This window comes from Tamandua tetradactyla, chromosome 4, assembly GCF_023851605.1.
Source record: "Tamandua tetradactyla isolate mTamTet1 chromosome 4, mTamTet1.pri, whole genome shotgun sequence".
NCBI lineage: Eukaryota > Metazoa > Chordata > Mammalia > Pilosa > Myrmecophagidae > Tamandua > Tamandua tetradactyla.
Genome location: NC_135330.1, coordinates 13931449 through 13958249, shown reverse-complemented (window position 1 = coordinate 13958249; position 26801 = coordinate 13931449). Strand labels below are relative to the sequence as shown.

Sequence of the window (26801 nt, the reverse complement as noted above, 5' to 3'; positions counted from 1 at the left end):
TAGTATTATATCTGTTATGTGCTCTTTGATGTTACAACAGTAATTGTTTTGGGGCACAAGGAACCGTGCTCATATAAGGTGGGGAAATTAAATGATAAATGTGTGTGTTCTGACTGCTCACTGACCAGCCGTCCTCAATCTTTTTTCCTCTTCTCCGTTTTTCCTATTCCCTGAGACACAATAATATTGAAATTAGGCCAATCAATAACCTTACAATGGCCTTTAAGTGTGGCAATGAAAGGAAGAGTCACATGTCTCCCACTTTCAATCAAAAGCTAGAAATAATGAAGCTTAGCGATGAAGGCATGTGGAAAGCTGAGATAGCTGAAAGCTAGGCTTTTTGCCAAACATTTAGCCAAGTTGTGACTGCAAAGGAAAGGTGCTTGAAGGAAATTAAAAGTGTTACTGCAGTGAACACATGAATGACAAGAAAGCGAAACAGCCTGATGGCTGATATGGAGGAAATTTTAGTGGTCTGCATAGAAGATCAAACCGGCCACAACATTCCCTTAAGTCAAAGCCTAGACCAGAGCAAGGCCCTAACTCTCTCAAATTCTCTGAAGGCTGAGAGAGGTGAAGAAACTGCAGAAGAAAACCTTGAAGCTAGCAGAGATTGGTTCATGAAGTTTAAGGAAAGAAACCGTCTCCACAACATAAAAGTACAAGGTGAAGTAGTAAGTAATATTGTAGAAGCTGCTGCCAGTGATCCAGATCTAGTTAAGACAGTTGATATAGGTAGCTACACTAAACAACAGATTTTCAATGTAGATGAAGTCGCCTTTTATCAGAAGACTTGTTTAATTGTGATATTTGCTTTATTGCAGTGGTCTAGAACAGAATCTGCAATTCTCCCAGGTATGCTTATAGCAGGGTCAAAACAGTGTCAACAAAGTAGGTCTTGCAAGATGAGTAAGGTTTCAATAGGAAAAACATGTATCTGAAAATGCCATTAAATAGAACAGTAACCCCAGCATTCTGTTTAATTGAAATGATCTTTAATTCTGGGGGTGGCATACTTTTTTGGGGCAGGGTGAGGGTGATGAGAGCAGGAGCTGCCACAAGGATGTTTCAACAAAGCTTTCCCAAGGGAAATCTTGCTGTGTCTTTCCCACCTAAGACAATGATGGGGTAGCATGCTCAGATGGGTGAGACAGTTTAAGGAAATGGATGCCACTTGAAAGAAGATGAGAAATCAACATGGGGAATAATGTCTACCATCAAACAAAAGGGTCTTTGTGGAGAGCACTCTTCTGACTGATGTCTGTCTTTTGGAATTTACTTCTTAGCCTATTAAAACAACCTATTCATTAATTTAGGGTCTGGCCGGGAAAAGAGAGTCTCTCCTGGGTCTTTCACCAATATTACCCCTGAAACATTATTAAATGGTAATAGCTCAAAGGCTGTTGCTCTCCCCACCCCCAATGCCGAACAAACTGTGAATCTTTTTGCTCAACCACTGGCCCCTTCCCTTCTGCCCTGCACATTGCAGCTGCCCTTACTGCCTAAACCACGCTTCCTGTATCCCCCACAGGCCTGCTTGCTCGGCGGCTGGAGGAACTGAGCGTCTTCTTTGTGTGTGAACCTCTGAGCACCTGCCAGTAGGCAGATCTGAGGAGGGGATCAGAGCTGGGGCTCTGTGCCCAGACTGTGGGGGTCCCGTCCCTGTCCCACCACTGTGGCCTTAGGAAAGTTGTTCAACTCCTTTAACTTTCAATTCCGCATTTGTGAGAATCTTCATTAGGTGTAAATCAGTTAATTCATACCATGTGCTTAGCACAGCCTCATTTTTAGCAGGGACTCAATAAATGTTAGCCTCACACCCCCCTTTGTTGCTTAAAGAAGGGATATAAAATTTATTTAATAACCCCCCCAAATATTGATGCATAATTTATTCAATATCTGGCTGGAGAGAGAGAAAATAGGAGAAAATATGTAGGCGCGACAAAGGAAGATGGGAGAGAGACGACAGCCACAACTCGGGCACAGAGTACTTTCAGGCTGTGGCCAGGAGAGGGCAGCAGAGAACACTGTGCAGGCAGGCCATTCCTCTCCATTATATTTAATATTTGAGTACTCAGTTTGAAGCTGATCTGGGCTCCAGGGATAGAACAGAAAACCAGACAGACAAATGTATTTTTCACCTTTATGGAGGTTATATGCTGGGACGATCTTCTAGAGCCCTATGGCTGTGACAGTGCAGGGGAGGGTGTGAGGAATGGAGGATGCGTCTCTGTACAGTAAGTCAGGGGAGACGGACGGGGCTCACAGGGCCGAGCGAGGCGCCCGTAGAGCAGGGAGCAGGCTATTCTCGGGGCCAGGAAATCACAGGATGGGTGGTGGCCCCTGACGGATTGAGAGGAGACCCTAGAGCTGTAACCGCCAGGGCAGCTGCGCTGATGACGCCTCACAACCAGAAAGCCTGTTGCAGCTCGCACAGCGGGGTCCGCTTCCGCGTGCAGGGCGCGGGGCACAGGTCCTACCACACCCACCGGGGAGGGGAAGTGGAGGACGCGCGCACCCGAAGGCGCGGGGCGGGATAGAAAGAGTCCGGAGGAACCTATGTACCTGGTGAGCCTTCTCGAAGGCGGGGGCGGGGGTGGGGGGTGGGGGGTGGGTGCGGGGGCGGGGGGAAGGTGAATGAGTGAAGTAAACGGCGGGATTCGCTAATTCACGTGGTCCGTGAGCGCTGGTCAGCCACATACCTCACCATTTTACTTCTCTGATTTCCCAGGTTTTCAGTTGTACTTTACCCTTAAAGTTCTCATGACTCAATTCTGAATAAAATCTATGTAATTAACAAGTGGTCTCTACTGCTAATAACTTTTGTTGAATGATCATTATGAACACTCTGCTAAAGCTTTTATATGTATGGGTACCTTTAATCTCACTGTAACCCAGACGTAGAAATGATTATCCACATTTTATAGATGCAGAAACTGTGGTTCAGGGATGCTCAACATCTTGCTTACGGCAGCAGGATTGGGGAGAGATGGAGGGACGCATAGAGGTGGTCCATTTCTCTTTCTGTTTCCTCTAGATTTTCATATTGACAAAAGTAATGCAGATTAGAGATTAAATACTGTTGGGAATCTGTTCTTTTCTTTCTTTCTTTCTCTTCTGTATTTTAAATGAGAAATCTTTTTAATTTGTTTCGCCCCCCCTTCATCTCTTCTTTGTCTTTTCTTGTTTGCATTCTGCTCAGACTAATTGGCTCCAGGATTATTCCTTCTGGGAGCTCACCTGCAGTGTCTAACTTGGCAAAGAGGAAATAATATCATGGTCTAATGTGTCTTGTGCACACCCACTTTTCCTGCCTATCATTCTCATCTCTTAGTGTCCTTTGTACCTCTGTCTGTGAGCTCCACGAAGCATGGCTAGCACATTGTAGGTGGGTAAATGATGTTAGTTGAAATAGTAGATGACTTTTATAATTAGGAAAGATAACCAATATGACTATTTACTTAGAAAGAATGAATGTCTAGAGCGGTATTATTTGTTAGCCAAACAGTAACAAACAAAACCCAACAACAAGACAAAAGATAATTTCTTTTTGCCTCAGTTATCTTGTCTTTTAAAATGGTCCTATTTATTATGAAGTTCGGATTTATATATTCATGTGTATATATGCATGCATGTATATATATACATATACATGTACGTTAAGTGCACTTAGAACAATGTTTGGTGCATAACTGCTGCATATTGAATACTCAATAAATGTTCAATATTATAGATACTGATTTTATGGTTGCAGACCTCCTCTCCCTTGCTGGGCAACTTCTTGATAGATGGCGGTAAAGGGGAAGCTTAGGATCATATCTAAGATTTTAAGAATTTAAAGCATCTTAAAATTCGTCTACAAATACATGAGCCAAGGTGGTACGAAGCTATTCTCTCCTTCCGGCAAGGCTGTGTGCATCCTGGGGACTCTGCCAGGGATACGATTTGCCTGCCAGGCGATGCTTGCTCATGGTGTTCTGCCTTCTCATGTGCCTAGTTATCTTTGTATGATGGAGATTGTTTATGAAAAACTATTTGTAGAAAAAATGTGAGGCCAAAAAATGATATTTTCTTCTAGAGATGAACTTTCTTTGCTTCTGCCAGGTAACTGTGTGCATTAGCGATCTTGGATTTCCTTAACCCGGTTTTGGGGTTTGAGATTTTCTTGGCTACACAGATGGCTGGTGAAGGTTAGTGTACTTCTTATTCAACCTTCTTCTTGGGGTAAGCCTTTTGGGGTCCTGGGTCAAAGAGACAGGCGGTTTATCAATTGTCTAACCTTGGAGACCTTGAACTCCAATTTTTGCCCTTCAAATTCCAAGAGGCTATCAAAAGCAAAGATCAGCCTTTCAGCCTACACTTTCAGATCAGCAAATACCTCCAAGACAGTCCGGAATGTAGAAGCCCCCTTAGCCCTTATATATCTCTTGAAACCATCCTTCCCTCTTCATCTCCATCCTTGTCTAACTTATGTCACCTCTTCCCTGGACCACAGTAATAGCCTCCTAATAGTTTCCCTGCATCCAGCCTTGACCCTCTATGATTTGTTAACCCTACTGCAACAATGAGACTTTAGAAGCACAGCTCTCTCTCTACTTTAGTGCCCTGACTTTCTTTCTTTTAGGCTCTCCTACCACAGGGCCATTGCACATGTCCTTTCCACTGACTAGAAGGGGACTTTCACTCCACCCTTCTTGTAAATAGCTCCAACTCATCTTTAAACCTCAGCTCAGTCTTCACAGCTTCTGAGAAGCCTTCCCTGATCCTAGGAAAATCCCCCTATTACAGGTTCTCATAGAGTACCACATACTTCTCTTTCAGAGCAGATATCACTGTTGCAATGTTATTTGAAGGATAATTTGTGTTGACTTCCCTCACTAGAATGCAAGCACCCTGGAGGTCGAGACCTCTGTTTTGTCTCACGCCTGTATTCCCCATGTTTAACATAGTGCCTGGCATCTAGTGGTGCTTAATCAATGCTGCTAAATCAATAAATGATTGAATGCATACATGCATGAATGAAAGAACACCTGCATGAAATGGCGCAGATGTCTATAACTCTTCATGGGAGTTGCTCTGTTTGAGAAGCCGGTGCTCACACCTCACAAACCTAAACCACACAAAGTGGGGTTGCATGTGGTGGGCCTCTAAATCAACAGGCGACTTCTCACCCTTATGTGCTAGTGGTTTCCTTTGCCTGCTGGTTGAGCTCGTGAGGAGAAAGCTCTTTTTTGCAACCGGCTTTGGGAAAGAGCTTATAGGGTGTCCAGACTGCAGATCGATTGGTCTCCCTGGGCTCCATTTTCCTCACAGGTAAAAATGGATGCCTAATCCTAATTATTTTACCATCGGAGCAGGTTCGCATGAGAGGGGGAGCGGGTTAATTCTAAAGCCGATAGTCCCTCTTTCCACCTCTTCAAATCTTCGCCCACTCGGAAGCTCCCACCAGCTTCAGGCCACCCTCTCTGAAGAAGAGTTATCTTTTCCTCTGATTGTCACACTGAGGGGTTTCCTCCCTCCTCCTCACCCCCTTCTCACCCCCACTTTCCACCCTTCCCCCACCCAACAAGTGGTTTCAAACTTTCCCCTCAGCCCCTCACAGTGGACAACACCTTTTTTTCTTACTTGACATTTATTTTAAAACTTCTTCCATCATATTAAATAATACAGACTTTCTCATTAAAGAAAACTTGGAAAATGAAGACAAATAGCAAAATACAAAGCCACCTTAGTTTTCACCCACCCCAAATAACCAGAGATAATATTTTGATGTGTTTCTCTCCAATGGATAGGTGCTTTTTAAAATAGTTGTAATCATATGGTACATTAAATTTTAGTTACTTTTTTCACTCATGATGTCACAACATTTTCTATGTTATTATGTAGCTCTATAATCAATCCATATTTCCTAATGTCCGAGTTCACTTAATCTTTGTCTATGATCAGATTTTTATCTGGTAGTTTCCAGAATTTCAGTATTGTAAACAACTAACAGTTATTTACTTTTTGAGATGAGATGCTTTCTCAATTGCATTTCTGCCCCAAGAAGCATTTTTTTTTTTTAGTTGTTTGTTTGGTTTCTAGTTCTTTTAACACTTGAGGGGCGGGGAGACAAACTTCTACTTTTCACCTTTCTTCCTGACCCTCTTTGCTATAATCCAGATGCCTCTCTTTTAAGAGCTGATTCTCTAGAGCTTCTATCTCTTATCCCATGAGTTGGAAGAGTTAGGAAGTTATAAACATTTATTATACACTGCTGCCTTCTCTAAGTATCACCTACCATGTGTGAACCCTGCCTTAAGTACCAAACACTTAAACTTATTTCACATAATCCCCACATAAACAGCCCTATAAGGATTTTAGAGACAAGAAAACAGAAGCCAACAAAACTTGAGTCATTAGCCATTAGGGCCACTCTGTAGTTAGGGGACTTGAACCCAGGCCTGCCTGTCTCCTAAGCTAGGTCCTTTCCCCCATCCTACACGTAGAGATAGAGAGAGACCCTGCTCAAGCCTTGAGTCCTGACTTCCTCGTCTTGTGCAGTGGAGAAGGATGGTGGGGAGGGCATTCTTTTTTAAAAAAATTTTTTATTAATTTTTAAATTAAAAAAATATGACAACAAGGAAACACATTCTTAACATATGATCATTCCGTTCAACATATATAATCAGTAATTCACAATATCATCACATAGTTGCATATTCATTGTCATGATCATTTCTTAGAATATTTGCATCAATTCAGAAAAAGAAATAAAAAGTCAACAGAAAAAACTCATACATACCATACCCCTTACCCATCCCCTTCACCCATCACCAGCATTTCAATCTACTAAATTTATTTTAACATTTGTTCCCCCTATCATTTATTTATTTTTAATCCATATGTTTTACTTGTCTGTCGATAAGGTAGACAAAAGGAGCATCAGACACAAGGCTCTCCCAACCACACAGTCACACTGCGACAGCCACATCATCATACAATTGTCTTCAAGAGCCATGACCCCGGAGCACAGCTCCACATTTTCAGGCAGTTTGGGGAGGGCACCCCTTTTAGTTCAGCCTTGGTTCTGCCATACTGAAGTGTGAAACTTTTTGCAAATCTCCTAGCTCTCTGGGCCCCTATTTCCACACCTGTGAACTGGACATGCATGCTTCAGACCAGCTTGCCTCATAGGAATCATACGAGGATGTGCAGAGCCGATTTACATAAAAATAACTGCCCTATAGCAAGGGGCTGGTCAGGGGGGTGTCAGGAGACCTGCCAGTTTTGGGGAGGTTCAGGAAGGTGCAGAATGCTGGTGGAATCTGATGACACATTTTCCCCAAGAGAGTCAGGCAAATACTTGAGATCTCACCCAGAAAGGCTGGGATGGCAGCATGGGGGAACACTGTATATGCAGGTTTTTTTCTTTTGGGATTTTGGGTTCATTTGCCCAGTCAGAGGATCAGAGAGGTTTCACCATTGCATGAAGGCTTACCTGGTAAGCCTTGGGCTTGAGGGAGAAAGCATGATGCAGTTTGACATATAAAATATCAAAGTCCAGACACTAGAATACGGGTTGGCAGGGGCTGGATGGCAAAGGGGATAGGGAATTCATGCTTAGTTGGTACAGGGTTTCTGGTTTGGAGGATGGAAAAGTTTGGGTAATGGATGGTGGTGATGGAAGCACAACGTTGTGAATGCAATTAATGCCACTGAATGGTCTATTTGTGGTTAAAAAGGTGGAAATTTTAGGTTGTCTATCTGTTCTTAGAATACAGATTTTTTAAAAACGTAGAACTGGTCTTGAAGTGCGTAACAATGTGGGAGAACCTTGGGGACATAATGCTGAGTGAAATAAGCCAGGTACAAAAGGGCAGATACTATATGATTTCACTATTATGAAACCTCTGGAAAATGTAAACTCAGACTCTTAAAAGCACTGGTTGGGAAGACCATTTCAATATCATCAGAAAACAGCGAAGATGTGTCATGGTCAAGTTCATGTGTCAACTTGGCCAAGTGGTGGCACCTGTTTGTCTGGCTGGGCAAGTGTTGGCCTGTCTGTTGAGATGAGGACATTTCATAGAATTAGATCATGATCATGTCAGCTACATCCACAGCTGATTCCATTTGTAATCAGCCAGAGGGGCATGTCTTCTGCAATGAGTGATGCTTAATCTGATCACTGGAAGCCTTTTAAGGAGGATTCAGAAGAGACAGGCTCTTCCTGTCTCGGCTGGTGAACCTCTCCTGTGGAGTTCATCCAGACCCTCCATCGGAATCGTCAGCTTCACAGCCTGCCCTGCGGATTTTGGACTCTGCATTCCCACGGTCACGCGAGACACTTTTATAAATTTTATATTTGCGAGCATCCCCTGTTGATTCTGTTTCTCTAGAGAACCCTAACTAATACAAGATCCTTAACATTTTCCTAATTGTAAAGGAAAAGGCTTCTAAAATTTCAGCAGTAAGAATGATGTTAGTGCTGGTTTTTGGATATACACTTTTCAGATTAAGAAAGTTTCTGTGTATTGTTAGTTTAAGACTTTATTATAAACATTTACTGAATGATAAAAAAACACAGGGAGTGGGCCACGGTGGCTCAGCAGGCAAGAATGCTTGCCTGCCATGCCAGAGGACCCGGGTTCGATTCTCGGTGCCTGCCCATGTAAAACAACAACAACAACATAGGACTGTACAAAACAGTGAACCATAATGTAAATTATGGACTATAATTAATAGTACAATAATAATAATATTCTTCATCAATTGTAAAAAAGTTACCACACTAAGGCAAACTGTTAATAATAGGGAAAACTGTCTGTGTGAGGCAGGGGGTATAAAATACTCTGTCTTTTCTGCCTGATTTTTCTGTACATATATAACTTCTCCAATAAAAAAATAAAAAAATTTTGACTAAAGGCAGAATCAGTATTACTGACTTTTTCTTTTCCCTCAGTCTCAGTCTGATGATGACACTGTTTAATTTAAAATTTTGATATTTTGTTCATCGTGGATTTTTTTGTATTCCTTTTTCCATATGGACAGGCACTGGGAATCGATCCCAGGTCTCCGGCACAGCAGGCGAGAATTCTGCCACTGAGCCACTGTTGCCTGCCCTGCATTCATTTTTACATTTAAAAATGTTACACTTGCCAATCCTAAAGAATACCTAGGGTGTTATATAAGATTCTACAAAGGGTCCATGCACTAGGGGAACCTTCAGAAACCTACAACCTCCACATGGGTCCCTGGACCAGGTAAGTTCTGAAACCTAAAGGGCCCAGCCTCTTTGGAACATCAGCTAGTTCCATCCCCCTATCCCATATAATCGACAGCCCTATCTAACATGAAAAAGTTAGAATGGATATGGCCCAAATACTCCTGAAGAGTGGGAGAAAGATCAAAGGGGAAGGTGGAGTTATACAGAGAAGGCCAGGTTTAACAAATGAGTATGATTGCTGAATCATTATTACTGGTATTTCTTCTATCTCCAGTACCTTAGAACAGCTAGAAGAAGAAACCTAAAATTGTGGAATTGTAACCCACACCAAACTCTGAAATCTGTCCTACAACTCATTGTTGCAATATGCTTTGAAATTTATTGCTTTTTGGTATATATATTATTTTTCACAAAAAGGAAGTCGATTGTGATGAGTAAAAAATTGAAAAAATAATAAAAAATAGAAAACACACAAACATTGCCCTCAGATACCTTGATGGTGGTTTTTTTGGTACTCCCCTCGTTTCTGCACTGAGGCAAAGCCTCCCTCACCTCACCCTCGTCTCTGTCCTTGAGCATACACTGTAGTGTCACAGCTGAGGGAGCAGCCGTGCAGGATACCCACAAATTGCCAGTGGCTGCAGGACGAGCCTGAGACCCTGGTCTCACTGCTGGCTCCTTGGCAGGTAATTCTCCTCTCCAGGTGCTGCTCCAGCCATAACCCTCCCAGGACACCTTTGTGAAATTTAAAACTGCCCTTTCCTCAAGATAAACTGATCTTATTAAACAAACACTTCATTACTTTTTTTTTTCTAGAAAACCGTGGTGATAAATACATGCGCTTATAATATCTGTGATGTGATAATATCTCCCGGCCCCGCCACCCCATGAGGTGCCTTAGACCAGGCACGCCTGCACAGTTCTCCACAGCAGCCAGGCTAGCCTTCCTCTGGGGTTTGCAGAATCATGAAAACTCCCGACCTTCATGTTTTCTTGTAGTTTTCTCTGCAATGTTTATTAACCTTTTGTCTTGGCCATCTTATATGTGAAGACTTTTTTTCAGATATTTTCTCTTTTCACAAAAGTTAACACACATTTCTCTGCCTTACTTCGCACCCCTGATCTGTGACATCAGATCCCTTCCCCCAATCTCCATTTAAGATATGGATCAGGGAACATGGCACGAAAGCAAGCCCCAGCCTCCCTGCCCCTGTGTTTCACTTCCTTACTAAGAAGATGAGCTCTGTGGGGACAGGGACCTGGTCTCTCTTATTTGCCAGACTGATGTAGCACAGGTGCTCAATAAATACTCATTGAATCAACTAGATGACTTTAAAGTACTACAAGTAAGCCTACCCTCCACAGCTCCAGGTCTCCTACCACAGATTCAGAAGGTGCTTTCAGGCTCAGTTTCCCATTGCGACGGAGTCCTGCACTGGCCGTAGGGCCCACGCTCCTCACTGTAGCCGAAAGTGTAAATGAGGCTGGAGGCAGGGGTCCTGGCCTTGGGCCCTGCACATTTCTGAGTATCTGTCGACATTTCTGAGGTGCTGGCCAAACCTGTGTGCTTTGACCCCCAAGTTCTGCAGATTCAAGCTGGACCCTGTGGGTGCTGGGAATCTGTGGCCAGTTCTGCTCTGGCCACTCACGGAAGTAGCTCAGGAGGGGTTCATTTCATGAAAGTGGAAAGCAATGTCAGACCAATCAGCATAAGCTCATACAACACTGCATAGCTGATACTCAGGAGAGACTTTTTAAACCCATTTCTGGCTGCTACAGCTCCTTCTGTGGGACACGTCTTACCTGTTCCTACCTTCTTGACTTCCAGGAAACCAGACAGACCCTTGGCATATTCCTGACCTCCAGCCTCTGGGCTGACTGACTCCACATAAGACAGGAGCAGTCATTAATGCAATGGAGACAATTTAAGTACCTTTCTTGGGGTTGGCAGATACATTCACAATCATGCTTCCCGAAAGGGAGAGTTACACACCTTCTGGGTATTTGGAAATTTCTTAGCAGTGGGTAGAATTATGAACTCTTGAAGAGAAGCAGCATGAAGGATGGCTCCAGGAATCCTGAATCTGCCTTATTCTGGAAGGAAATCAATGGTCCTCATTCTTCCTTGATGTTTCTGATTGTCAATGAATTTGCTTGTTTGTTTCTTTGGAGGGAGAAGGAAGGAGAGTGCACTGCTGCTTAGATGATATTATCATTGGTAAATAGCTCAGATGTGTCTGAAGTCGTGGTGGATTGCCAGCAGGGTTTCTGCACCTGCTGGTCAGACAGAAGGATGCAGGAGATGGGCGTGGCTGTGTCTTCCCCCGGAGACCACGCCTGCCCACACACCCTTCCTTTCCAAGGCTACCCAACCCCAGCCTCCTGCTGTGCCTGCTCCCACTGTTTACTCTTTCCTCGTTTAGAGAAAGGATTTTTAAATTTTAACCCATATTTATCTTGCTGAATATTTAACAAACTGAACTTTCCTTCCAATAATCCATCAGAATCGACCTTTCCTGTCACTAATGATTCCCATCTTTTCTGATGTGGTTGGAAGAGGAGGGGATAGGAGGCAGAAAAGTATCACTGCTTCTGCCAAACATGATCTGTGAAGCTTTAAAGCTTACTGCATTCTAAGTTTGACTGGGAAGAGGGTACAAACCAGATGTAACAGAGCTAGACTGAGAAAAAGAAGCAGAAATTTCTCCCTTCTTCCATTTACTGGTGGTCAAGGAGCAGGCTGGGGTTTTGTCCCCCACCATTCTTCCCCACCCACGCACAGGTTTTGCCATCAACTTGTTCTTCATCTAGGACTTTGGAAAGATCCTTCTGATTTTCCTTGCCATTCCTAACTCGAACCTCTCTCCTACTCCATTTGTTTAAGATTACTCCCATTCAATTGAAAAGACACAGTTCTCTTGAGATCCCCATATTCTTTTTTTTTTTTTTTCACATAGGTGGGCACCAAGAATCGAACCCGGGTCTCCAGCATGGCAGGCGAGAACTCTGCCAGTGAGTCACTGTGGCCCGCCCGATCCCCATATTCTTGTGTAACCCTAAGAATAGGGGGTAGGGAAATAATGGGGTGCCTTTAATGCCAGGGAATATAAGATCCCTGCGACCCAAGAAATTTTAGCCTAAGCATGACCCAGGAAGAGAAATGGGACCATTAAGATGAAGCTCGGTTGGAAAGTTTCTTACCGTTTTGGGTATCTGCACAGTAGAATAGACAGTATTTAATGGGTCTTCCAACATAGCTTTCTATTAAGAAAACAAACAACAAACAAAATAAATCATCATTCAATCTTTGAGTCACGTAGAGAAAGCCAGAGAGACACTTGGAATCTGGGGAGAGGAAAGCAAAGGTAGAAGGAAATGGCAAGAGGGAAGAGAGGGTTCTGGAACAAGGTGGGGTAGTGGGAAGATGTTTTTTCACGAAGCCATTGCATTTTGTTTGAACTGTGTTGTATTTGGATGAAGGAGCTATGGACCTCCTAAAGCAGTTAAAGAATAAGTCAATGTTGCAAATAAACTTTTCCACCAACCAAAAGTGCCATTGAAATAAATCAGTAAGGATGACAAAAAGAGCAAGACAAAACAGCACAGCCTCCTTCCCTACTGAAGGAAAAAACATTCTGGGTCAGTTAAATTTATTCCTGAATATCCAGGGGAGTCCTGGGGCCTCCTGAGGCTCGGCATTGAGTGTGGGAAGAAAGAGGATGGTTATAAAGTTCAATTTTGACATAAATCAGGCTGAGTGGGGCACAAAGCAGTCTTCCCTGTGAAGAAGGACAGAACTCCCACGACACTGACAGCTCTGCAGCACTTCACTGGGAGTCAGCAAAGGCTGGAGCAAAACTGGGGTTTGAGGCGCCATTGTGGAAAGGGTCTCTGGGACCTCTAATGAGCTCACTCAGGGAGCCTTTTGAAGCTGTGCATTTATTTCATGTCCCCAAATTGTGTCTTGTTATTTAGATTTCTTCAAACTTAATTTTTATGATTTTCTTTTCAAAGAGTTTCCTTCAAGTTAAGTTCATGTCCATTCACTTCAACTCAGTGGCCCACACTTGGAAGCCTGCCTGTGGGCCCAGGAGCCACTGTGGCCCTCTGACCCTCCCTCTAATAATTCCTTGAGTTGCTTCAGAGGAAAAAGACATCTCCAGAGCAGGTCTTCTGAGACCACGAGCCTACCACAAAGCCAAATCCATACTTCTCTGCCCGCCACACTCCATAAGAGGGATCAGTCCATTGAGCAGCTGGTGTGAGGGTGTGAGCTGCAGAGGGGAAAGGGGAGACTCCCCAGTGTGAGTATTCCTGACCAGGTAGGAGCCAGGGGCTCCGGAGGTCACCAACTCCTGCCCAAGAGAGAATCCATAATGACTTGGGGGAGACACAGGTGCGTTCAAATACACATCCTCACCCGCCACCCCCTCCACTCACAGAAAAATCTAAAATAAAACAAGGAGGGCCTCAGAGAGGAGGATCAGACCTCAGGAAAGGTGGGAGAGGACTTACATTAGCGTAAGGGATTGTGTTATCTTCTCTGCTGTCTCCAGACCGAGGGTGAAACTTAGGAATTTCCTGATGATTGTCCATTCCCTTCTTCTCTTCAATGATCTCTGAAACAGATTTGGTGGAGAATCAGAGGTGGCCCTCCTACCACCCACCTCGCCCATTGGTCCACCCTCCCACCTGGACTGATGTCCCTGGAACTGAAGAACTTCCCAGACACAGAAATACCAGTGCTAAATCCAGGAAGGTCCCAGGCAAACTGGGATGAATTGGTTTCCCTAGTCGCTTTGCTTCTTGCTCTCTGGCAATCAAAATGGGAAGCAGAGAAGGTCAGAACTATTTTCAGAGTGCTTCCAAGAGGGACAGAGGGTCTTAAGGTCTGCAATTCACACATGACTGGTGCTTAGGTCCCTCCCCAAGACCCTACATGGACTGTATCAGTGGGAGCCAGAGAAGCCAAGTCAGGAGGGTCAGGGACACAGATTATGGGGTGCAGGGTGGACAGAGACAGAGAAAGAGGTTGATTCACTCTTCTGCCTCTTAAGGCTTCTCTAGCAGAGATGTCTAGACTGAGGAGGGGAGGAGAGAGAGGTCTCAGGTTGATCCTATGGAAAGGGCTGAGACTCGTTTGGGGGTTCTGACAAGTAATGGAGGTAGGAAAGGCTGAGTAGGGGTGCTGGTCTGTGGGAACCTCAGCTCTGGAGGTCTTTTCCTCCAGATGACTCCAGAGGCAGCAGTGTGGTATGTGTCTCAACAAAAGGGCCATGCTAGTGAGCCCCTATGGGGGAAAGAGAAGTGTAGTTACTATAGAGGGGACTGGGAGGACTTTGGGCTCAGGAGAGGAATTAAGGATTCAAGCACTCTCTCTACTCCAGAACTAAGGAGAGGCTGACTGTGCGTTCCATGTGGGGACACATACAGCCTCTTCATCTCTGTATCGTTCATGCCCAGCACCAAGCTCAATGTATGCTTGTTGAATAAATGAGAGAGCAAATGCATGACCGGGTGAGAACAAAAACAGCACATGTTATACTTTGGGGAAGTCCAAACCTTTTCTTTGTTCTCTCCATATACGTGAAATCGCTAGCCCCAGCATAATGAGAATGAGCAGGAGGGATGGCAACAGGAGGTACAGGAAGGCATTGAAGGTGTCTTTGCCACCAGGTGCACCTTTGAAGAGAGAGTGGGTGGAACATAGGGAAGGGAGAAAGGTCAGCAATGGGAACAGACTCAGGTGTTGGTGCAACTGCCACCTTTCTCCCACCCCAGTGACTTCCCAGTGGCTCCAGTTTGCACACAAGGCCCATTCCCATAGGTGCCAGGGGCTGAAGAAGATATTTGTCCTAGGAGTAGAGGCTCCTGGAGAGAAGGGAGAGACAGTCACCTTCACAGAACTTCCAGACAGAGATGGGGTTTGACAGGTTGCTGCTGATGGGGTTCCTGGCCATGCAGATGAAGGTCACTTTGCTTTCTCCCAGCCTCCAAGAGATGGGGAGGACAGACCCATCATGGGACTCATTGGTTTTTGGGCCCAGAGACTTCCAACTGTAAGTCACGTCCTCTCCTTCTTGTGCCAAGGAGCATGTCAGATTTGTCATACAAGTACCGTTCTCATTGCTTTGCAGACCCATGGTGATTTGGGGCTTTGACAGGTGCTCTGTAAAAAAGAAATGGACAGCTGCAGGTAGGAGCTATGTCTGCAGCCCTCCTTTCTCTGACTTAACCGTGGATACCTTGGACCTGAATCTCCCTAGGTGCTCCAGAGTGGGGAGGAAACAGCAATTCGAAGCAGAATTCTCATTCCTATCTGGGAAAGGAGAACTATCTAGGTCTGCTTGTCCACAGTCATATAATCATGGTAAAGGAAGAATCCTAACAACAATAATAGAAAGTAACTATTTTCTATGCAATGTGACAAGAATGCAGCTGTCGTTTACAAATATAACCATATGCCAAACGCTGAGTTAAATACATTTTTTATGTTAACTCATTTTATCTCCTTAGGGGCTTCCTATTCCCCTATCCTCAAGCTTTCTAAAGAGGCTTTTACTTTACTTTCCATGAGAGAGCAGTATTGAACACTTCTACCTTTGCTTACTCTTTTTCTCATCAGAGGATGAGCAATAGTTCATTGGTGAGATAATGAGAGTCTGACACCCATCACCTACGTTCCTCTACGAGGTAGGCTAGAGCTGTTAAAGGTCACTCTTTTCATGTGATTTGCCCCTCTCTTCCTTCCCAGGCTGGCTTGCCTGAAGAATGTATGTCTCTGCTGCCTTCAATGATGTCTGTGGAGGACACACCTGGATCAAAGTATATGCGCTGCCACCTACATGCAAGTCTGGAGGCCAATCTCCCAGCATCCCTGATAGTAAGGCTCAGTGAGTGTGAGGCAGCTATGCCCCTTGTCACTGGTTGAAAAATTGTTGTTTGACTTTCCTGGGTGGGCACCAAGGTCTAGACTGAAAGCTCCTATCCAGCTTTATCCAAAAATCCAACTGACAGTTTTATCTTCCTTCTTGTTCCTTTTTCTAAATTGGTTAGAATCTAGAGGGGAAGGTGTGCGACTGATGCTTTAATCCACAATAGACATCCTAGGATGCATGTTACCTTCCTTCCCATTTCATATATGGAAACAAAGGCTCAAAGACATTAAATAACTAGTAAGTAGAGAAGTCAGCATTTGACTTAGGTCTGTGATTGCCAATCCCTATATGCCCATCTGCTGTACCAAACTGCCTCTTACAGAAAATCATGAACAGGAAGGGACCTCAGCCACATCAGCTTTATCCATATGAGAATCCCTGCTCCCACATCCTGACAAGTGTTTATCCACCTTCTGCTTGAACTTCTCCAATGTCAGGGAGCTCACCAGCTCACCCAAGCTCTGGAATTGACTTTGCTCACCATAGACATGTAGCACATATTTCTGGGTGAAGGTTTCCTGGAGTGAGCTGTGTATCTCCACACGGTAGACACCTGAGTCATTCTTCCTCAGTTGGCTGAGATTCAGGGAGTAGTTTCTGTCCAGGAAACTCACCCTGTCCTTGTTACGTCTTTGAGTCACTATGACATTGGCTGACTTGTTCACACCTGCTGGCTGTATGGTGGCGAGAGTTGTGTTGAAGGTCCAGACAATGCTGTCAACCTGAAGTTTTGGGAGCTTCACAGGGAATGTCACAGACCCACCAAGGGCACCAACCAGCTTTTGTATGTTTTCAGAGGCTGCTGACCCTGCAGACACAGACAGAGAACCTTAAAATAAACCCGAGTTCCTCACCTTGCTGCCAATTACTCACTCCCTTTGGTTTCTGGGGGAAGACCCAAGAAACCTCTCAGTCTAGCCCAACCAATCCCTGGGGAAGCCCTTCTGAGCCTTATTCACATGACAGCACTGAGGTCAGAACTCTCTGCCAGGAGAATGACTGTAGATGACCCTACCCCGTTTCCAGAGATGTCTCGTTGAAAAGATCAAACTCTGGAGTAGACCTTGTCAGTCTGGACAAGTTCTCCTGGAGGGACCAATTGGGAGGAACTAAACCTCACCTTATGACTCCAGGTTGCTCTTGGAAGGGCTGATTCTGATGTGGATGAAGCGGGCAGCCACCTGCCTGACTTGGGGGCAGAGGTTCTCAACCATGGATCAGGACATTGGGAGCTGGGATATAAGTTCTTAATGATAGTGATAGCTTAGAAGTTTGACAATGATTTATCCATCTGTTTTCAGAATGGTTACGGTGGATTCAAGGTTGTGTCCAGTTGAGATTCTCACCCACTTGCATTCCAATACACTTCCTCGAGCAGGAAGAAAAAGGGTAAGTTGTAGGGAATTTGGTGACATACCCAAGCTATCTCGTGGTGTTCACCCCAAGAATTATAGGAATTATAGTGGGTTTTTAATTCCCCAGGATGTTTTTTGTTTCACCACAATCTCAGTGTACCCCAGAGAATATTCCTTGCTAACAAAAAAGTTAAGAACGGCAGCTACTGGAACTTCCAGGAGTGGTCGACTGAGCATTTCCAGTGAATAGGTCCCTTCCTGCATAGAAGTATTAAAAATCATGTTTTGAAACTTAGTGTATAATGATGAATGTAATCAGGCTGGATTCATTATAATATATTCATGATTATTAATATAATATTCATTTTCTTGTATTTTAAAGAAAATTACAAGTAAAACATCGTGGGCCCTGCATCCTCCAACTTCTGTGCCTCACTGGCATCTAGGTTCTAGTTCATTTTACAACTTGTTAGTCCATAATATTTCCTGCTACCCCAGTTTTGATGTAATTCATGCCTCTTCTGGTAGAGAGTCTGTACTGGCTTATCCAGCTAGATAAAATGCTTCATTAGAAATTTATCTCTTTAGTCCATGTTAAAACTCATTTCCCTGAAATATATCCGTCAGTATATATATACACTTAGGATACTTTGAGCTTTTATCAAGTTATCTTGTTGAGTATTCTGATTTTCCTAAAAGCAGCTCTTTCTAGTTTCTCTAATACTAAGGCCAGGAAAGTTTTTCTACTGTGCTCCCTTTGGTCACATCAAGAGATGTCACAATGGTTCTAGTAAATTTTACTGATAAAATCAATTTCATTTGAATTTTTGATTGATCAATTCACACGTTCCTTCTTTCACTTCAACAATGGAGGTGGAAGAGGAGAATGTTTTGAAGGATTGGGTATTGCTTGTCCCCAAGTTTGTGTCATCTCTGAATTTAAGACAACCATCAAGCCATTTCACTTGCACATTAGTTTTGGAAGGACGTTTAAACGTAGAGAGATGGCAAAACTGCAAGGATGTGGCTTCAGCAAGCATGCACATACTTAAGCCCTGTGCAATTATTTCTTTCATCCTTCTAACCACGCAGTGCTATATGTTCAGGGTAAACGCCAAGAGATGGGAGTTAGGTGGAAGTATAAGAAAATGTCTTCACATTCATTGTTCCTTGTTAGAATGGAATTGGAGGGTGACATAACAGCGAGCATGTGCCTGGGTGGAGCATACTGTTCTATCTTTTTTGTATCTTCAGGGTGGGAAGAAGGACAGAAGAAAGAAGTTTTTCTAAATTATCTAAATGTTCCATTTCTAAGTGTGAGTTCAGAGGCGGGGGTGGGGGTGGTTTGAGATCTCTAACCAGTTCTGTTTCCTCTTTCCTTCTGACAGGGAAAAGAGGTATAGAAACAAAAGACTTCTCTGCCTAGGCTGAAATGATGCTCCCTTTCCTGTGGTGTCTGTCCACCTGCAGCATGTGGCCCCGCAGAGTTTTACTTCCTCTAGGTAGGCCAAGCACTCACTGCGTTAGGTGCTGGGGATACAATTGGCGAACAGGGCAGTCACGATCCTTGTACCCACTGAGCTTCCAGCAGGGGAAACAATCATTAAATAAGTAATTACAGGCATTACAAAAGGGGAAGTACCGGGTACTGTGGGAACATACAATGTGGAGACTCAGTTTGATCTGGGGGATCAGGAGACTCTCCAACAAAGAATGAGTGGCTGCCACCACCTGCCTCCAAGGCCCTGGCAGGTTGGGTTCCATGAGACTCATCCACTCTCCCCAGATGTCCACCCTTCCACCTGAAAGAGCTTAGTAACTGCTGTAGGTTGACTCCTCTGCATCCATCCCATCACTTCCTCCTTTTGGAGCAGCCAGGTGGCTTGAGTAAGAGTGATCAGCACTCGGCTCAGGTGATAGCCTTCCCCTGGTACAGTAACTGGTACAGGGGGGTTCATGACCTGGGCAGGTCCTAGCTGAGAGAGGCCCAGGACTTGTGCTCTAAGGCCAGGGGGACCATACAAAGCTGTGTGAAGAGATGGCACCACCACCGTCTTAGCTGCCATCCTGACCCTTAGCTCACATCCACCTCATGTTTTTGTTTGTGCTTTATCTTCCTCTCTTCCCTTCTAAATCTTATTCAAGACCCATTAAGTCTTGTTCAAAGCCCCTTCCTGGGAAAGTCTCTCATTCTTTCTCACATCCACCTCTTGAAAATCCACCACTAATGTTGCTTCAGTTTCCTGTTTAAGTTCCCCAGAAGGAGATGTCCGACTGGGTGGTGATTGGACCCACATTTTCCTATGAACTAGCCAGTGACGGGTCTACAGGCATTAGATTTCAGATCATCCGGTGATGGGGCCATAGGGCCAGACCAGGGAGTTGTGGGGATGGGGGACAAAGTTGTTCTGGCCTCACTGGGAGTCAGGAGACCTAGGTTCCATCCTGGTCCCTCCATACTAACTCCAGCAATCAGCACTCGGCATCACTCTGTAGTTTGTATACTAGTTTAAGCGGCTTTATCTCTGTTGAGCCTCACAGAATTGCCCCTGAGATAGGGGTAGGTTCAACTCCATTTAATGTATGTGGACTCTGGGGTCTCTGAGAGGCTGAGAGACTTTTCCAAGGTGTCAAACTGTGAAGGGCCAGAAATGGATGAAGCAAGATGAGAAGTTAGTTGTATCTGACTCTGAGGCTTGGGTTCTGTGGTCTGGCCACTTAAGTTTCAGTTTCCTGCACCTCATAGGAGAAAAGAAGAATATCTATTCACCACGACTTTGGGGAAGCTCAAGTGTAAATATGGATTTGAAAGCATTTTGAGAAGTACAGACTCTAATAACATGGTGGGAAGTGGGAGGAAAAGGCAAGGAGGCTGCCTTGAGCTGCCTTTCCATCCTTCAACTTAGTTCTGCAAGGATGGCTAAAAGTGAGAAAGACAGATTCCCCAAAACTTCTTCGGGTGGCTTCTCAGCAAGATGAACCAGGAGGTGAAGAGGTGAGTGAATGTCCCCCAGCCAACTTGCATTTCGAGGTGAATGGAGCTTTCTACCCTAGGCAAAACTCAGATGTTTGTGGCCCAGGAGAGTCAGCTCTGGGGTGCGCTCCATAACAGGAAAGGACAACATCTCCTCCCCTTTGCCACTTCCCTTTTCTTGGTTATCACCTCCTCCGCTTCTTCTGTTCCCCCAAACCTCGGGCATTGAGTCGGGGAAGAGGGCCAAATTATGAGAAAAGCTTACATAGTTCAGCCAGAACCCAGGGGTGTTGAGCCATGGGGAAAGCTTCAGGGCAAGGTAAGATGCAAAGTCCTACCTCCTACTTCCCAGCCCAGTCCTCAAGCACCTCTCCAATTACTCAGTACCTCTGAGTACCAGAGAGTGCACCCGCCAGTCTTGATACCCTCTTCATGGAAACCTAGGACCAGAGTATCTCAGAGCTGGGAGGAATCTCAGGGACTACTTTGCCCAATCCCGTTTCACAGATGAGGAGGAGGATGCTTGAAGGATCAGGGTGACATGCTCAATGTCAGTGGAAGGCCAGGATTAGGAACAAGGACTCCTGAAACCGGGTTTCTCAAACTGTGCCCCTTGAAGCCAGGGTCTCTGGTGAATTTAGGGGGAGGCTTGGTAAGTGGGCTGTGGAACCAGGGTGGTGGGGCAGGGGTTATGGGACTTGCTTTCCATTAGAGAAGCTTCAACCTTAAGCATTTTATGTGTTTGCTTTCATTTCACTAAAGGAAACCACTGTGAAAAAGCAAACAAAATAAAAAACAGTTTAGAAACTATGAGAGAGGCATACTATCATGCCCATTTTCCAGATGAGAATACTAAAGATGCAAACCCCTCTGAGCTTGGCCAGGGTGATTTCCTGGTGTTGTACTTGGCATCCCAGAAACTGAGCTTCCAGCTCATCTTGGGACTTTCTAGCCTGTACCTTGGACTTGTGCCTCTGGAGAAGGGAGGCATCCCAACAGGCTCTTCCTGAGAAAAGTTCAGCTCAAATACACATTTACTGGGCATCTCCTGGGAAGCACCAGCTTAGAACCCTGAAACTCTGCTACCTTTTTCTTTCTTTGTTTCCTCTATTATTTATTTATTTTTTTAATCCCTATTTTTAATTCATCCATCCATACCCTAGATAAAGGGAGCATCAGACACAAGGTTTTCACAATCATACACATTATAAAAGTTGTATCATTATTCAACCATCTTCAAGAAACATGGCTACTGGAACACAACTCTACAGTTTCAAGTACTTCCATCTAGCCACTCAAATACACCATAAACTAAAAAGGGATATCTATGTAATGTGTAAGAATAACCTCCAGGATAACCTCTCTATTCTGTTTGAAATCTCTCCCTCAGCCACTGACACTTTATTTTTTCTTCTTTCTCTCTTCCTCCTTTTGGTCAAGAAGGTTTTCTCAATCCCTTGATGCCGGGTCCCAGCTCATGCCTAGATTTCCGTCCCATGTTGCCAGGAAGATTCACATCCCTGGGAGTCATGTCCCACGTAGCAAGGGCAGGGCAGTGTCGGCTTAAAGCCTGGCCACATCTATCTGCTCTGTCTGTTAATAGCTGCGCAGTCGTGGCCAAGACACTTGATTCCTTTGAGCCTAAATTTCTTCAACTGTAAACTGGGGGATAATAATGTCTTTTAATAGATGATATAAAGAGATTGTATGAAAAATGACTTGGATGTAGTAGGAGCTTAATAAATGCTGATTATTGTTATAATTATTTTACATTTGATAGCTCATTCAAAGCATCACAATAACTCTGCAAGATAGATATCATTATCTATTATGCACTTGTGAGGACCTCAGTTCAGAGGATGTGTGACTTGTCCAAGGTAACAGATCTTCTCAGTCAGACCCAGGACGCCGTTTACCTGGGACTGGCCCCCTTGCATTGTCGTGCCCACTGGAGTGGGGGGGCTCCTCCTGAGACTGAGATTTACACCTGCATCCTGTTGCCCATAATTCAGGATTAGAGTTGGCACATAGGCTTTGAAAAGCCCTGTTAGTTCCTCCTCTCCCCATCCCCCCACCCCCCAACAACCAGTTTCCACTTCTGATCTTTATTTCTGTACAGAAAGTTTTTAAAACTGAGAACCTATCCGAGAACCACCTGCTTAGATTTAGGTGCTTTCTAAAAGCGCAAACTTCTAACAGATTCAGGGGAGGTGAGAGTCTGCCTTTGTGGATCACTTATCTTAGTGAGGCCGGATGGCAGAAGCACAGACTGGCTGTGTGGTCCTAGGAAGGTCACTTAACCTCTCTGAGCCTCATTTTCCTCATCTTTAAAGCAAGAGAGCTGGAGTTACACCAGGCCTGGAGGTCAAATGGCCTTGCCTGACCACAGAGTACTGCCAGCTTGAAATTTTTACCAGATGTGACTATTTCAGCCCTGGGGTCAGGAATACCCCATAGCAGAGTGATCCTGAAAATTTGAAGGATGTTCTCTTCTGAGCTGAGTCCCAACGACCCAGACCCAGAAGCTGACCAGAAGTGTATGTCCATATATAGCAGAGATTTTCATCTTTGAAGCTGAGGACCAGAGCCTGGAGAGACCCCCAGGATGTTGCCCATCCTGACATATTCCTCTGCATTATCACTAGTAGAACATCCTTCCTTCCCTTGTAGGAAATGATAATAAAATGGTATGCTCAACTCTTCCCTTGAGACTGTACAAGCCCTTTCATTTACAGACACACCACAGCTCACTCACAGAATCTCAGTCAGCAACTTTAGTTCAAACCCCCTGTCTCTGCTTGAATGTCCTCTAAGAAACTTTTAACTGTCTCCTGGCTTCATAGGAATTCCTGCACTTAAAGAAAGCTCAGCTATTGCCTCTTGCATGCAGTCTCCCAGGCTTTCTCTGTACATCTCTGATCATAAGAAACTTTTTTCATGTAAAGATCCCAAATCTGACCCCCAAAGTTTCTACTTCTGGTCCTTATCTATCTCCATGCAGTCACAAAGAACAAATCTAGACCTTCTTTCACCTTATAACCTTTCATTATTTTATATGTCATTCAACAGCAACCTGAAGGTAAGACTTAATCCATATATGTACCCCGGAGTTTCTCCATGTCCTTGGAATCCTCACCCTTTTCTTTGGATTTGCTCTAGTTTGTAAATGTCTCTCATATATGGTGCCTGACTCTGTTTACAATAGTACAGGAGGTCTGACCATTGCAGAGCTGCCATCTCCTGTGTTCTAGATTGCTTATTCCTATTAAAGTTGACTAATGTCTCAGAAACACTGTATTAGCTAACAGCTCCACATCCCAGGTTTCCTGATAACTCAATTTTCTTTTGCAAACATGACTTCTAACCCTTATCACCCCTTCTGCCTGTATGTTTCTGCTGAGATTTTGTACCTCTCTTCCTCCTTGTGCCTTTCTGGCAGATTTGGGGTACACATGAACTAATTAGCAGCCCAAGACCTCAGAAGGTAGAGCTTTCTTATAGGGTTTCTTGTCCCTTCTGAGAGTTTTAGGGATAGTAAAATCTTCAAAGACTGGGATACAAATGACAGGTTTAGAAAAGTTCTCAGTTCTCAATGTATTAAACATAAAATACCTGTTATGAGTTGGTTTTCCACGAGATGACTGATTGGATTGCTTGAGTTATGACAGAAAATTCAAATGGTTCCTCCTATCAGTATCATTGTTATGCATGATCATTTAAAAATACATGTATTTTTCCATCTGTATAACCTAATTTTTTCTCTTAAAGTTGCCCTCAACTTAAAGAGCTGGAGGATGAAGACTCTGGAAGTCTTCAAGGAAGATCTGGCATTCCTCATCTAACTCATGGAAGAACCTGGATTAGAACACAGGTTTTCTGATACCCAGTGCTCCTGCTTCCTTTGGATGGTCAGAAAGAGTCATTCCAAGAGCTATTCCTGCCCTCCTTGATTCAGAGACAGGAGGATGCTAAAAAAACTTTTTTTTCCTGAGTTGAGGCTGGATGGAGCCCAGAGTGGTCTAGAAGCCTGGAGCAACAAACCAGGATGGGAAGACAGTCAGGAGAACAGGAGAAGATTTGGCAGAACTCACCTGTCAGTTGGCAAAGGAGAGAGAGGTGGATGAAGCATGCTTGGAAGCCAGCCATGTTTCCTCTGGACGCCAATTACTAAAATGAACCTACTTCTCTCTTGTAAAGCTCACTTATCTTCCCTCAGATGGGTTTCAAAGAGTAGGAGGGGCCATGGGGTTGAAATGTGAGAATGTGTCATCTCTGACTTCATTCCATGCTTGCTCAGTGGTTAGCAAATGGTAACTGTTCAATAAGGAGGGAAAAAATGAACTGAATCCCCAAAGTAATGGAATCCCCATTTTACCGATAAAGAACCACAGGTCCAGAGAGGTTAAGAATTGACCAAGATCATATTCTTCATTTTTTTCTGCTATACCACATGACTTAGCAGAGACCCAGAAACAGAGGAAGTGGAAGAAAATAGAGGTTAGAAGGGGACAAAAAAGTAGCACTGGAGATAATTATAATACTATACATTGAGGCTTGCTAGGTGCCAGAAACTGCCCTATGAGTATATGAATTTAAAAAAATTTCCTCTTCATAACAACTGTGTGGATGAGATAACGACTTAATCTCAGTTTTACAGGTGAGAAAATGGAGTGTTTGAGAATTTGGGTATTTGGCCCAGGCTCTTAGCCAACATGGTTGGAGAAAGACTGAGCTGGATGAGGAGCCAGCCCGAGTCTTTGGGCATGAAGAGGAGCTGAGGAGGTATACGTGCGTGACTGGGGGAGGGGTGCGAGACAGTGGTAGAGTTGGGTTGGTCCCTGAGCGGACTTGGGGGGTTGTCATAACACCTTTGGTCCTGCCCCTGAATGAAGCACCTTACCCTTGCACAGCTCTGAGCTGTAGTAAAATGCCAGGGGCTCTGCAATGTAACTCATTGAGCCCTGCTGCTGCTTCTCCCCTCGAGTTCCCCTTCTTGGACTCAAACACTAAAGCTTTGCTCTTTATCTTCCACCAGAATGTCGGTAAGTTTTCCCCAAATTAATTTTGATGTGCTATTAAGTAAGGAAACAGAACCATAACATTAAATCATTTTAATTTTCGTTTATAGTCACTAAACATGAAACTAAATTGTCTTCCCTAAATTTAATAAAATGGGAAAACCTTTCAAAAGATGATGGTGTATTTACATAGAACAAGAATTTGTGTTGCGGTTTCAAATTCGTGCACGTCTTATGCTTTGCCTGGTGTCTAAGCAGAGACGAGATGCAGAACAAACATTGTAAAGAAGATAAATCAATTTCATGTTTCAGTTGGGAAGGCAAAGTAAGTTTTAAAATTCATTTTGGCTTCTTAAACGTATTGGCCAGCAACTTAAATCTGCTAGTTTTTATTTTAAAATAGAAGGGTTTAAAAGACCTGAATATAAAGAAGGAAAAATCATATTCAAGGATCAGAAAGCTCAATGTTGTAAAGTTATCAATTTTCCCAAAATTGATGTATAGGCTCAGTAGAATCTCAATAAAACCTCTGTAGGTATTTAAAAAACAAACAAACAAAAAAAAAGTGAGCCGATTCTACAGTTAATATGGAAATGCAAAAGGCCAAGAATAGCTAGTTTAATCTCAAAGAAGAATAAAGCTGGAAGACTTATACTGCCAGATTTCAACATTTAAAATAAAGCTACTACCAGATTTCAGCATTTAAATTAAGGTAGTGTGGTATTGTGGTATTGGTGTAAGGATGTTAAAATATATCAATAGAACAACAACAAAAAGGAGATGAGAAACAGACCCATACCTATAGAGTCACCAGATTTATAATACAGATGATACTTCTGTGCAGTAGGAAAAGAATGGAATTTTCAATAAATGGTCTCGATCAACAGAATGTCTATATGGAAAAAAATTGTCTTGACTCCCAGTTCATATCATGCACAAAATAAATTCCAGATGGATTGTAGAACTAAACATGAAAGGTAAAACAATAAATATTCTAGAAGAAATATAAAAGTCTATGCTCATGACCTTAGGGTAGGAAAAGATTTCTTAAGCAGGACACTGAAGAAGTCCTACAGAGCAGCAAGAATTAAGCAGACAACATAATTGGCAAGAGACTTAGATACTTCATTAAAAGGATATCCAAATGGCCAATAAAGAGGAACCAGTAAGAAACTAATGCAAATAGGTATTGTTAAAAAGTCAGTAGAAGCACTAAAGTGGAATTCTCCCCCAAATTCAAATAATAATTTTTAAAAAAGAAGAAAGGAGGAAGAATAAAACTGAACACAGAGAACAAACAGAAAACAA

At 43.8% G+C, this 26801-nt stretch overlaps 1 protein-coding gene and 1 long non-coding RNA gene across 3 annotated transcripts; one reads left to right on the top strand and one right to left on the bottom strand.

The window, feature by feature from the left end:
* Positions 1–2406: 2406 nt before the first annotated feature.
* LOC143680054 (uncharacterized) lies at positions 2407–26793 on the top strand. Its single transcript, XR_013174026.1, has 5 exons — positions 2407–2568; positions 15963–16091; positions 17448–17535; positions 18890–19003; positions 24244–26793. It is a non-coding gene; the product is annotated as an uncharacterized LOC143680054 (long non-coding RNA).
* SLAMF7 (SLAM family member 7) lies at positions 11125–24701 on the bottom strand. Of its 2 annotated transcripts, none has more exons than XM_077156636.1 (7): positions 24567–24701; positions 16628–16954; positions 15105–15377; positions 14771–14890; positions 13724–13827; positions 12410–12469; positions 11125–11485 (listed from the first exon to the last, which is right to left on the bottom strand). In XM_077156636.1, the coding sequence occupies exons 1-7, from the start codon at positions 24619–24621 to the stop codon at positions 11408–11410; spliced, it is 1017 nt and encodes a 338-aa protein (XP_077012751.1). In that variant the 5' UTR covers positions 24622–24701; the 3' UTR covers positions 11125–11407. The 2 variants fall into 2 exon arrangements, with proteins under 2 accessions (XP_077012751.1, XP_077012752.1); XM_077156637.1 differs by having other exon boundaries at positions 11125–11482.
* Positions 26794–26801: the final 8 nt, after the last annotated feature.